This window comes from Panthera uncia, chromosome D1 (assembly GCF_023721935.1).
Source record: "Panthera uncia isolate 11264 chromosome D1, Puncia_PCG_1.0, whole genome shotgun sequence".
Lineage (NCBI taxonomy): Eukaryota > Metazoa > Chordata > Mammalia > Carnivora > Felidae > Panthera > Panthera uncia.
In genome coordinates this window covers 43389888-43403348 of record NC_064808.1, presented here as the reverse complement: position 1 = coordinate 43403348, position 13461 = coordinate 43389888, and the positions used below count along the sequence as shown (strand labels likewise).

The window sequence follows — 13461 nt, the reverse complement described above, 5'->3', positions numbered from 1 at the left end:
ATGAGTAATTATATCCTTTTTATACTTCCTGCTACTACTTTGTCTTAATCTCTTTTGGATCAGTTTTATCAGTGTAGTTATCGACAATGTATTACTTTGCCAGTTTTAGCACAGTATTACTGGTATTATATCAACTTTTCCCCCCTTTCAAGTAACAAGCTATAAATCTTAATAGAAAAGGTTAATAGAAAGCAAAACTATCCACCATCTCATTACCTTTAGTAATATTTACTGAATGCCTGTTTCAGTGCCTATTGAGGAATAATGCTAATTACTTGCAAGCTTTTCATTTCATTTAATTTTATGCAAATCTTAGTAGGTAGACTCTGTTATAGTTCCCATTTACTGGTGAGGAAACTGAGGCCTGAGTGCTTGACTGATGATGCAAGGTCACCCAGTGCTAGCTGATAGGTAGGCCAAGTCAGAATTTGAAGCCAGGTCTTACTCTAGAGTCTTGTTCTTAATCCTGCTTTACTTTTTATAATGTGTATATTTAAAAAATATCCATGCAGATATCCCATGTTTTTATAGTTGTCATATAATTATTTTAAATGACTCTTTTCTTTGATTGTGATAAAATACTACTTTGTTGAAGTTTATTCATTTCATTCATAGTGAATATCCGGGCTCTCTAGGCTTTCACTATTACTAGATGATGCTTCATTGATTAATTTTCTACATATTTACTTTTGCATTTGTGAAATTATTTATTTTGAATAAATTTCAAGAATAGAATAATACATGGATCATTTTTGAATCTTGTGACAAAATGTACCCATTTTATTATAATACCCCTTTGAATTTTATAAGCTAGTCTTTAAAGTGTTTGGATTAATTACTACACAGGGAAACAAACGTATTCTGGATTATATGTTATAATATAACTTCATGTGTCTGAGTTTTCTTTGACTGTTTTAGCCTTACTGGTGACTCTGCCTTAGAATTTTAAAATTACTTAACCATTCTGCTTTCTTCTCTTTTGTAATTCCACATCCTGAAACAGTATACTTCTAAAAATCAAAGTGCAAGAGAAGTCTAACATGGCTTCAAAATGTATGTATAAAAGCCAAAGACTGAAGTTTTCTGTTTTTATTTCTGGGTTATTTAAAAATTTTAATTTGTACTTTTATTTTTTAAATACTACTATAAGATTTATTTTATAATCAGAAAATCTTTCTTTTTAAAGAGCGGATAGAATGGATGCTCTTTCTATTGAAATAAAATACACAAAATCAGACCTAAGGGATCAGTTGTTTTTTTTTTTAATTTTTTTTTTTCAACGTTTTTAATTTATTCCTGGGACAGAGAGAGACAGAGCATGAACGGGGGAGGGGCAGAGAGAGAGGGAGACACAGAATCGGAAACAGGCTCCAGGCTCCGAGCCATCAGCCCAGAGCCTGACGCGGGGCTCGAACTCACGGACCGCGAGATCGTGACCTGGCTGAAGTCGGACGCTTAACCGACTGCGCCACCCAGGCGCCCCTGGATCAGTTGTAAAGAAACAAAAATCTCTGTCTTCCTAATGGAAATTAATTTTTTTTTAGCAGGTGAAATCAGTTCCTTTCGAATTTTTCACTGGGAAAGCTTCCCAATTTTTCATTGTCACTTTTTCTTTTACAGAGATGCTGTTCAGTTAAATGTGATTGCTACACGTCAGCTTATTCTCCTTGCACAACAAATGAAGAATCTGGAAGTATTCATGCATGTATCAACAGCATATGCCTACTGCAATCGAAAGCATATTGATGAAGTAGTCTATCCACCTCCTGTGGATCCCAAGAAACTGATTGATTCTTTAGAGTATGTTTGTTTTAAATTTATACACACTTGCTTTGATCCCCAAACTTTGGAGCCAAAGTTTTATCTATTTATATGTGTCTCTTGGTCTATTTCAGTTTCTCTCTCTTTCTTTCCACTTCTCTTCTCTCTCTCCACCTACGCGTATGTGTACATTTATCTGTTTCTTATTCAACAAATTATTACATACCTACTCTGTGCTGCTTATTGTATAGATTTATATCTGCATGACTGATGGTGAAGTCAGTGTTGAGCTTGAACTTTTGACCAGGTGTGATGGTTGGAGGAAGGTCTCTGAACAGCTCATCCACGATAAAGTCTGCATGGCCAGGATTTCATTTGTTTCAGGCTGCGCTTTCTCATAAAGTGAAACAAACAAACAGAATCAGAGCAAAAACAAAAAGTAGGGTCTTTTCTTCTTTAATGGACTAGAATTATAGAAAATTCCCGTGTACATCATATCTAAACATAATTGTTAATCCTCATATAATAGCCCTGTGGGCTTCTTTTTTTTTCTTGTCTGTTTCCCTTAGGCCTTCTTTCGTTCCCCAAATCCTATCCACTTTCAGTTATTGTCCCCTGCTTTCTCATATTATCTTCTTCCAAAGGGCACTATAGAGTATTCATTGCTTCTCCAGGTTTTCTCCTAAAATAAGCACATAATAAGTCTTTTTCTTTAAGGCTTTCCTGCTGATCAGTGTGAGGAAACAGACAGATTGTAAGAAAATAAGTAAAATAAGAATGAGAGCTTACCAAGACGTTCTTGTAATTCCCTGGTTTCTGTTTTCTAACTCCATTTCTTAGATGGTCCCAGATGTTTACCTCATGGTCTCAACAGGTCAGTAGTCAGAAGTGTTTAATATCTCTGGGAGAAGTTGAATGTAGAAGTTAATGAAGCTTTTTACTTTTTCTCTTTTTAGCAATTGGTGTATCCAAACATCTAAGTTTCTGAGAAAGAGCTTGTAACCTTCTAATTCTGCACCTCCTTTCTTTGTTTACAAAGAAATGTAGCTAACAGATAATTTTAGAGTAACTCATGGATTGGCTTTATGAACTCAACTCCCAGTGATAAGTCTTCCTGCCTAATGTCTCCTTGGTTTAGCCAGTTTGTTGTTGTTATTGTTGTTGTTGTAATGTAGCAACTGTTCCATTTTTCAAGGCTCCTCTCCACTGTGGAATTGTTCCTAAGTTGAGTAGCAGCCTCCCTTCAATTTTGTTAGGTTCTTTTTCTTCCACACACAAAAAGTACTTCCACATACAGAAGAAAGCTTACCTTAATAATTTCTGTTTTGTGCTTCCTCATCAGTTAGTAGGGTATCTTTTGAGTGTGATAATACACTAAGTGTACAAGTCTGTGTAACATTATAAACAGTAAGGAAGAGTATTTGCAGACAGGTACATACATAATGGAATTGGAAATGGAGAATTGGAAAGACCATGGGTATCACCTAGTGTATCACCCTCCTTTTATATAGGATCAGAGTGGACCTTTTCTTCAGAGATATTGAGAGAATTGGAGGAATTTTGTGACTTCATAGTAGGTTGCTAGTTGAATTTTTATAGCATGGTTCAGTTTATTTTGATCATTTACTTTAGTATTTGTTAGTCTCGCTGGTGAGAACATAATAGTTTTTAGTGCTTTACATGAACTACTTAGACCACTAGATCTTTTATATTAATTGTAAATGTATGTTCATTGCAACTGTTTATTGCAACATATTATGTATGCTGTTTTGGTCATTATATACAGGCCTATAATTCTTAATATGAAATCTAAATTTTGGAATTTATTTGGACTTCAGAAAGGAAATATAATCTCTGTGTATTATGCAATATGAAATAATGAGATCTGGGATAGTACCCCTGATTAAACATATTTGAAGTGTATGAATATTTACCCTAAGTGGTATTTTTTACAAGGCCACAGATCAGTTGAGATCAGTTATTGCTACCTACCATATTATTTATGAAAGAACTCGTGGCTTTCAGACCTTTTTGGATATAGAAATTGTATATAGGAGATGTGGACTTGTAGTTGATGTTTAATGAAAGTAAGATTAACTTCCATTTATTTTTTTTTAGTAAAAGTTGTCAAATCAATTGAGTCAGAGCAACAGATACGTTTGAATATGCAAAGTTAAGTGGTTTTGATTTTATAGTAAAACATCTGAAAATATTTTTGCATGCAATTTCCTTGTTAACCAGGTGGATGGATGATGGCCTGGTAAATGATATCACACCAAAATTGATAGGAGACAGACCTAATACATACATATACACGAAAGCATTGGCAGAATATGTTGTACAACAAGAAGGAGCAAAGCTAAATGTGGCGATTGTAAGGCCATCGATTGTTGGTGCCAGTTGGAAAGAACCTTTTCCAGTAAGTTGTTAGAAATCTTTGTAAATAATGGAATTGAGAATTATAAGTTTTGTCTCTGTTTAAAAAGAGTTGGTGGTTGTTTGATATAAGAGCAGGTGTTATTTACTGTGCGTGGCTTACTGTGGCAAAATTGTTCTCATAGAGACACTTCTCTTGGTACTTTTATTTGTAATGTAATGCCACGGATATAGAAATGCAGGTAAACATTTTAAAAATCTTAACTAAAAATTAAATCAAAGGCTGTGATATTGTCTGGAGTCAAAGCATACCTTGCCTTACGCGTTTTCTTTGTGACTGACAAGATACTGGCCTCTGACACATCAACATTTGTTGGCTTTTAAAATTATTTACTGATTAGTTTCCCTTGTGGAGGTGAAGGGAATAGAACTGAAAATATTCAGGACCTTATTTTATTTCATTTGCTTTTTAGTACCAAAAAGAGGAAAGCCTTCCAACGTGTAGGCTTCTCCCTGTATAGATCACAAGCTAAGAAAGGTATAAGACATTTCTATGATAATTTGCTGTGGAAAAGCAGGACATTACGGTATTTATGAATCCCTGGAGTAAGATGATATAAACTAACAGATGAATTGATTTAGGAAAAATCTGGGTCTCTATAATTATAGGAAGTATAGTCTCTTTTGTTGCTTTGACAAGTGTTCACTTTTCCTCTGTTTTATTCTGAGGAGGATTTCCCTTTTCCCCCTAATCTCGCGATGCTGCCTCAGTAAATAGCACAGAATCAAACTTGTGCAAGTTTAATTTAGCTAAAATGTTTGACAGGTATAAACTCCTTTTTATAAAATTCTCTTTGTAGAGAGTTAATTAATGGAAGAGGAGGTAACTCTCTGAAAATGACTTCAGGGCAGACTGCTTTTGTTTAGGAAGGAGAGAGAGATTCTGGCCTGAATCTAGTCTTTTAGTTTTTAGAAGAAAACTGCTAAGTATACATATGGGGTTGTAGATTTCAAATAATAAATCTCTAGTTTTATAATATTTCTAAGCTCACTCTATTTTTAACTTTTGTATTAGGGATGGATTGATAACTTTAATGGACCAAGTGGTCTCTTTATTGCGGTAAGTAAATCTTTTGATTGATTTAATATTCTACATATTTTTCTGTTTTCTGTATGTCTTATATATGCATTCTGGCTTATATATCTTAAGGTGTTTTTTTAATTTCAACAAAGGCAGGGAAAGGAATTCTTCGAACAATGCGTGCCTCCAACAATGCCCTTGCAGATCTTGTTCCTGTAGATGTAGTTGTCAACACGAGTCTTGCGGCAGCCTGGTATTCCGGAGTTAATAGGTATATGAGGTGACAATGTCACTTGTTAAATATGTAGTAACTGTACAGGGAAAATGGAGCTAATGACTAATGTTAATTAATCCTTACTGATATGTATAGGTATTACCACTTCCAATTGCAAGAACTGGTTTAATCACAGGTAATATAGCAAGTAGTTCCATTAGCTATAATTAAGAATTAATGTTAATTTTCATATACTACCTACAGGATGGGACAAGTTCATTCGGGATTAAAAATGAGAAAACCCCCAAACCCTACCACCCACCCCCTGTTGCTTTTTAAATCCAAACTAAAACTTGGTGTAAACTCAATGTATAAAAAATCTGAAACTCTCGGAGATGGCACACTAGAGCAGCTTGAATCAACTCAGGCCTCTTTTTAAAAGGGAGTAGTAGCATTTACAGGTAACTCTTAATATATTTTTTCCCTAATCAATAAACTGCCTTGGGGCGCCTGGGTGGCTCAGTCAGTTAAGCGTCCGACTTCAGCTCAGGTCACGATCTCACGGTCCGGGAGTTCAAGCCCCGCGTCGGGCTCTGGGCTGATGGCTCAGAGCCTGGAGTCTGCTTCCGATTCTGTGTCTCCCTCTCTCTCTGCCCCTCCCCCGTTCATGCTCTGTCTCTGTCCCAAAAATAAACAAACATTAAAAAAATTAAAAAAAATAAAAAAATAAAATAAAATAAACTGCCTTATTTTTTTTAAGCCCGTATTTTATATTCCAGAAAAAGAGAGATATAATTATATGTGTATATTGTTTCTGGTAAAAGAGAACTCAGCCCATAAGTTTTTTAAACTAGAGCCTCTGAGATAGGACGAGCTGTAGTTGTTTGTCATTTTTGTTACATTTAAAAACAGATAGTCCTGCTAGTATAAGCAAGAAAAACATGAAAAGAAAAACAATTTTTTTAAATAATTTTTTTTGGTAGGGGAGGGAAAAAAGGGTAGTTTTATATAGTCCTTCAGACATAAAAATTAATCCTTTAAGGTTAATTTTTAAAATAATCAATGTAGAAAAGGTACCCAGCATCCTTATTTCTTCCTACTTGAATATTGTATAAGATTTCGATTGGATAAGTCCAGCCTCTTTTTATGTTTCATTGCTTTGATCTTTGTCTTTGCAGACCAAGAAACATCATGGTGTATAACTGCACAACAGGCAGCACTAATCCTTTCCACTGGGGTGAAGTTGGTATGATTTTACCTGTGTTTTTGAATGTTAGAATAAATCTTAAAGAACTTCAAATGTTCACTGAGTTGTTATGTTAGAATACACCCGCGAGGCATTAAAGCCACTGAGTTACCAATTTATTCTTATTTTAGTCGCCACATTAGCCAGTACTGCTTTGTGATCCTTAGCAGTACTTCACAAATTAACAAATATCCTTTAGTATATTCCCTCCTTGGCCCACCCTTGTCTGTTTTTCTGCTGCTGTCTGTGGCAACCCTGACAGATGCCCATGGCAATGAAACAGGGCTTCTTTTCCTCCCTTGTGGGTGCTCTCAATCCTGATGTTGTTGATCCAAAGGCAATATCCCTTCCAACTACAAGAGTTGTTATATCACAGGAGCTAGCTGGCTGCCCCAAGAGTAATGAATTAAGGAGTTAGCAAGAAGGATACGTTTTGTCAGAATATTTTCTATGACATTTATTAATCTGTTTAAATTCACAAATCCACGGAGTATGTATGCTGTGTTGCTTGTTCTAAATTAGGAATAATATAACTTAAAGCCTGTTGAAATTGAATAATGTTTTAGTTGTTTATGTTTTCAAATTTAAAGTAAAATATATTTTTGGCATCGATTTAGTAATAGGTCTTATTTTACCTCTCATTGAACGATTTTTGTTACCCTTGCAGAACAATTTTGATTTTAAAGTAAGTCTTTATGTCATTTGTCCTAGGGTTTTTCCGTGGCATTTTTATTTCAATGTAAAGATTGACCATTAGGGCATATGAGGAAAAAAAAAACTAGGGCGATTTTAACTTTTGGATAATTATTTAAATAGTATTCTTTTAAGAATTTTAAAACACTGAAATGAGTTAGGTTTTTTTGGTAATCTCTCATTGTGTTGTAAAAGTTTAGTAAAAATCAAGTTGAACGTTATTTTTAAGTGGATATCTCAATATACACTTCTATTAAAGTATTAACATAGATCATAGATTTGATTGTGTTGATAATGTATTAACTAAATAAATTACAGCAGAAGTTAATTTTGGGTTGTTTTAAGCTTGTTGATGTATGTTAATTTGAGCAACTTAATTATTCATAAGCAAAGGATGATGATTTTCCTTTTCTTTTTTAAGTAAGTACAGTAATAAGAATCTGGAAAGAGGAACAGAAAGAAAGAAGCTATCGTGAGAGGTGAAATATAGAAAGTGACATTGTAAACTGACATAGGTAAAACATTAAAAGGATTTTTAAGAGTGAATTTTAGCAAAAATTCATTCATCTAATTAAAATTCATAAATAGCGGCAGTCCTAAAACCACCCGAGCTCAGCAGTCTGATACCCATATTCTCTTAGTTATTATCGAGAGTAGAAAAGTTTGTTTTTTAATTGAGTGAACTCTGACATCTTTGGTAAAATATTTTGCTTTGTAAAAACATGATTTTTGTTTTTCAAAACTTCATTACATGGTTATTATCAAAGCTGTTACACAACTTTTCTTCCTCAGAATACCATGTAATTTCCACTTTCAAGAGGAATCCTCTCGAACAGGCCTTCAGACGGCCCAATGTAAATCTAACCTCCAATCACCTTTTATATCATTACTGGATTGCTGTAAGCCATAAGGCCCCAGCATTCCTGTATGATATCTACCTCAGGATGACTGGAAGAAGCCCAAGGTAATGGTGACTGGCTCTGTCTTATCTGTTCCTCTGACTGTTAAACAACCCATGCTTACACTAAAATGCATATGAATTAACTCTGTATTTGTTTATGCTTATGATAAGGCTTAATGGCCTTTTGTGAATGAGAAAACTCTTGAATTTAAGACTTTGTCAGAAAAGCGAAGGTAGTGTTGTCACTCTAATTTATTCTAAAGTTTGGATAATAAATTATTGTCGTGTGCTGAATTTTAGGTCTAACTTTAGGTCTTTTTTTCTGAATAGCAAATAACATTCAAAATGCTCTGACGCTTATTTTTCCTACAGGATATTATCTAAATCATTCCTTCAAGATGAATCCTTTAAACCAAGTATTCAGGCGCCCCAATATTAAGTTGTATTCCAACAACTTATTGCTTCATTATTGGAAGGGTGTCAGACATACAGTACCTGCATTATTGCTCGATCTTGCACTCAGGTTGACAGGTCAGAAACCGTGGTAAGAGGAGTAGCAGTGAATACACCTATGTATTGGTAAGGTGGTGGAAGCTTGCTGGAGAGACGAAAAGTCTGCTAGCATGAGCTTTACCTTTAGAATTACTAACCTGAATAATCACAATCACAATCAGGACGCTAGGACATTTCTTAGAAATTGAGGATATTTGGGGAGACTGTGGATCTCATTTTATTGGGCCATTGATCCTCCAAAATCCCATAATAGAGGAAATGTCCAGCATCAAGGTTGTCATTGTTATTATAAGCTGAAATTGAGCCCGTCTCTCCCCCTTAAAAACTTAGAGGTGAGTCTATAGGGGATTAAGGGTGAAATATTTTGCTCTGAGTGGATTGTGGAGTTTTATATGAAAAAAACGTAGAATGCTTCTAAAAATTTAATTGCTCGAAATATCTCAGCTGCCCATTCAGCTTATAATATGGTAATTACAGTTTTTGACTAATTTTCCAGGTTGAGAATGTCATAGTTTAAAACAAAAGTTAACAAATGAAAAACTTTCTATGTTCTTATGGTTGTTATATAGCCTTTCTTTCTTCTTTTCTTTCTTATTGAAACCCCACAGACTTAAAGTCCTCCCCTCCCACTGTCTTTACCAGAATTATAGTGAAATGTACCACAAATATATTTATTTTTTTTAACTACATTGGCATTACAGTGGAGCCTTTGATTGGAGAGTTCAGGATTTGAGTATTTATGTATAAAGAAGATGCTGATTCCAGATCTTCCATCAACTGTCAAAAAATAAAAGTGAGGTATCTGCCAGTTATAGTGTATCAGGATCTGAGTTACTTGTAGGGCTTTTCTGTGGATTCAGTTGTCCGTTACGTTCCTAACCCAGTATGTTAAGTATTGAAATATGTGAGAGGTGTTGAACAACTTTAGACTAGATAAAGAAATACTTCATGGAAAAAAGATCCAAAGTGTATCAAAATTATTTTCACGTTTTTCTAGAATGATCTGTGAAATGCAGTATTTATGATTGGCATCATTCTTTCCTGGCTAAAAAGCAAATGTAAAATTTATGAGAGATGGCATTGCATGCTTGCTTGATATTAATAAGGTTATTGCACGTTAGAGCAGAAAAGTCAAAACTACGTCCACAAAAGTACAACAGGGTAAAAACAAAGCCTGCCTGATACAGTAAAAGGGGCTTAGTAAACTTGAAAAATGAATGAATAGCCAAAATTTATTAAATCCTTTATAGTAGGTGTTGCTACATAACATATCATCTCAAACTTAGTGGCTCAGAACAACAAAAGTTATTTTTTATTTAAAAAAATTTTTTTTTGACGTTTATTTATTTTTGAGACAGAGAGACAGAGTATGAATGGGGGAGGGTCCGAGAGAGAGGGAGACATAGAATCTGAAACAGGCTCCAGGCTCTGAGCTGTCAGCACAGAGCCCCACACGGGGCTCGAACTCACGGTCTGCAAGATCATGACCTGAGCCGAAGTCGGACACTCAACCGACTGGGCCACCCAGGCGCCGCAGAACAGCAGAAGTTATTTTATCATTTCTTTCAGTTCATTGTTTCTCTCAGGATCAGGAATTCAGGAGGGAATCCGCAGGACAGTTTTGGCTTGGGAGACTTTCACAGGATTGTCAGATTCAGATGGGGCTGAAAGGGGGCAGGCAGCAGAGCACCTTGTATCACTGTCTCTTCTTAAAGTGGCGGCAGGATCTCTTCCTATAGTGTCTTTTCAAGGACTGGTGGTAGCCTTAGGGGAAATGAACTGTTTATCTGGTGACCGAAGGCTTCAAGGAGAAGCATTTCAGCAGGCTGGCGAAGCCGTGTGCTTCTGACCTACCTACGGAAATGATACAGCACCACTACCTACCAACTTATTCTTGAAGTCACAAGCCAGTCACATGTCCTCTGAGAGTCAAGGAAAGGGAATGTAGAGAATGTTCAAGATCATGTAAAATTGAGCAAGTGAGTTGAAAGGTATTGTTGAAGCCATTTTGGAAAGTGCAATTGGCTGTGGTCAGCCTCCTGGCCACGACAGTTCATGTTCCTCCCTTGTGGAGGATACACTTATTTCTTCCCCCCTACCAAGACCTTCCTTGCATCAGCTTGAAGCCACTGTTGGGTCTGCTGAATCTGGCACAGTTGCAGATGAGGCTGTTTAGGAGTGGTTTTGCAGGTACAGTTCCTCAAGTGTTGGTCTGAAAACCAATGAATGAAAGTGATAAGTTACCTGCTGCCTGCACACCCAACATGGATAAGCATAGGAAAATGACTGGACGATTTTGCACAATCACTGGTCTGTAACAGTTTTGAATTTCAGCTAGGCATGTTTGATGGTTTCTTAATTAGGGTTCAGTCCTACTCTCTGGTTGTTCTCTGAGGCTCTTGGCTCTGCCCTCTGAGTCATCCTTCTTTTTTCATTAAAAAAAAAAAAAAAAGGCCTGTGTTTGCAACTGAATCATCTTCTTACCCTACTTCCTTGCCCATAAAAGGTTGTGAGTCCCTAGGGCTGGGATCAGCAAACTTTTTCTGTAAAGGGCCATGTAGTTTCTGTTGCTGTTACTCGCTTCTGCTGTTAAATGTAGCTTCCAGCTTGCAACTACTCAACTCTGCAGCCATAAACAATATGTAAATGAATAAGCATGACTATATTCCAATAAAACTTTATTTATAAAAACAGATGGCTTTGGCCCCTAAGCTCTGGTTTGCTGAGTCTTGATCCAGAGGCCTCTATTCACTTAGTACGGTCTCTGTCCCTTTAAGTGTAAACTGATAGGATTCTTTTTCAAACTGTACACATTTCCTGTATATCTAATTTTAAAGCCGTCTACTCCATTACATCAAAGCCATACCCACAGAACTCTTTAGGACATGCCTTTTTCTATCTTGAGTTCCTTATGAGGTTGCTATGGAACAATACTCTTATATTCTGCCTCTTCAACAGTAGAGTTTCTATGAGACATGTCTTTAAGATTTGGAGTGAGTTTTTGTTTATCTGAAAGGTTCTGTGAGGTACAATTTTAGATCTTTCTGAGATCTTAAAGAGTCTTACATCTACTTTCTGGATTTGATCTATGCTCAGAAGCCTTTTTCTTTTTCTTTTTTTTTTTTTGAGAGTGAGTGCAAGCAGGGGAGGGGCAGAGAGAGAATCCCAAGCACGCTCTGCACTGACAGTGCAGGGCCTGATGCAGGGGTCAAACTCATAAACAGTGAAATCGTGACCTGAGCCGAAATCAAGAGTCGGAGTCTTAACTGACTGACCTACCCAGGAGCCCCTTGGAAGCTCTTTCTTAACTGATTCCTGGCTGATATTTTACATTCCTTCCCAGATTCTACTCAGTTCATTTTTTTAAATGATCATCTTTGTTCTTTTTGAGGAAACCTTCTCGGCTAGATCAGGTTTATTAGGTACAGTTTTTATTTTTCATGTTACCGCAAGTGACACTTTCGTTCTTCTAACTTCCAACAATATTTTCCTCACTTTCCTTTAAGCCCTCACCAGCATCTTCCTTTAAGCTCTTTGAAGTTCCCACTAACATTCTTTTCTTGGTCCTTCCAGGTTTCATTAGTGGTCTCCTCAAGGGCCTTCGGATTCTGTTACGACTTGATCCTAAAGCCAATACTACATGTTTTAGATGTTTATTATAGTAGCCCCTCATTCCCAGTACTGATTGTATTGATACTTTCCTGGTACTCATATCTATTCTGTTACCTGTGCTGCATGACAAATCACCTCAAACTTCGAATCTTTTTTTTTTTTTTTCATTTGAAGTATAATTGACATCAGACTTAGTGTCTTAAAACAACAATCATTTTATTTCTCTCATGATTTCTGTGGGTCAGAAATTCTAGAAGGCTTTATGTAGGTGGTTCTAGCTCAGGGTCTTTCAAGAGATAGAGGCTGGTTCAGGTACACTGTGGGAGTAGTAAAGAAAAGGGATTGTTCAGAGCAGCTAGAGTGGCTGGGCATCTTTCTCACATCATGTGGTTTCAGAGCCTTTCTGTGCGGTCTTTCCACATGCACTAATTTGGACTTCCTACAACACAGCACCCTTAGAGGGAGTTGAATGGTATATATGGCAACTGAAGTCCTCAAGCGTGAGTATTCCAGTGAACAAGGCAGAAAGCTCTCTCACTTTTTCTTACCCACCCTTGGAGGTTACATAGTGTCATTCCTACCTCATTCTGTTGGTTATACGTTACCTTTACCTCTTGATGGAGCGATAGTCAAGGTGATACTGTAGGTGAGCGTGTAGGATAGGAGGTAATATAATCACCTTTGGAAGTTAAAGTCTGCTCCAAATAGAAAACATCAAGTGAAGAATCTTCTTAACTGAGGTTTGTCCCGTGCAAGACTAAGTATCAAAGCAGGAATGATCCTTGACCTCTAGGAGCTTATAGTCTAAAAGTAACAAGAGCCAGAAAGGTTTTTTATTTAGGCAGTTTTATAAATGTTAAGTACAAAGTCTTATAATTCATATTATGTAATTTGTTCAGATATTTACTGAGCAAGGCAGTGGGCTTTATATCTTATATTGGGGCCTTAATATAGTGCCTCCTTCTTTATTACAGTAATGTTAATCATGTCATTCGTGGTGTCTACTTGTTTACATTATTCTGCATGTCAGCTAGATAAAAATCTAACTTACATATATATCTTAA

At 36.2% G+C, this 13461-nt stretch overlaps 1 protein-coding gene across 8 annotated transcripts in view; it reads left to right on the top strand.

The window, feature by feature from the left end:
• Positions 1-13461, top strand: part of FAR1 (fatty acyl-CoA reductase 1) — a 75228-nt gene that overhangs the window by 49891 nt on the left and 11876 nt on the right. For 7 of the 8 annotated variants that reach the window (XM_049649679.1, XM_049649698.1, XM_049649708.1 and 4 more), the window contains 6 exons: positions 1621-1800; positions 4003-4180; positions 5213-5257; positions 5371-5489; positions 6611-6678; positions 8164-8335. In XM_049649679.1, coding sequence (XP_049505636.1) covers positions 1621-1800; positions 4003-4180; positions 5213-5257; positions 5371-5489; positions 6611-6678; positions 8164-8335 — 762 coding nt within the window. Of the gene's footprint in view, positions 1-1620; positions 1801-4002; positions 4181-5212; positions 5258-5370; positions 5490-6610; positions 6679-8163; positions 8336-8644; positions 8817-13461 lie in introns of all 8 variants that reach the window. The other variant, XM_049649688.1, reaches the window with a different exon arrangement.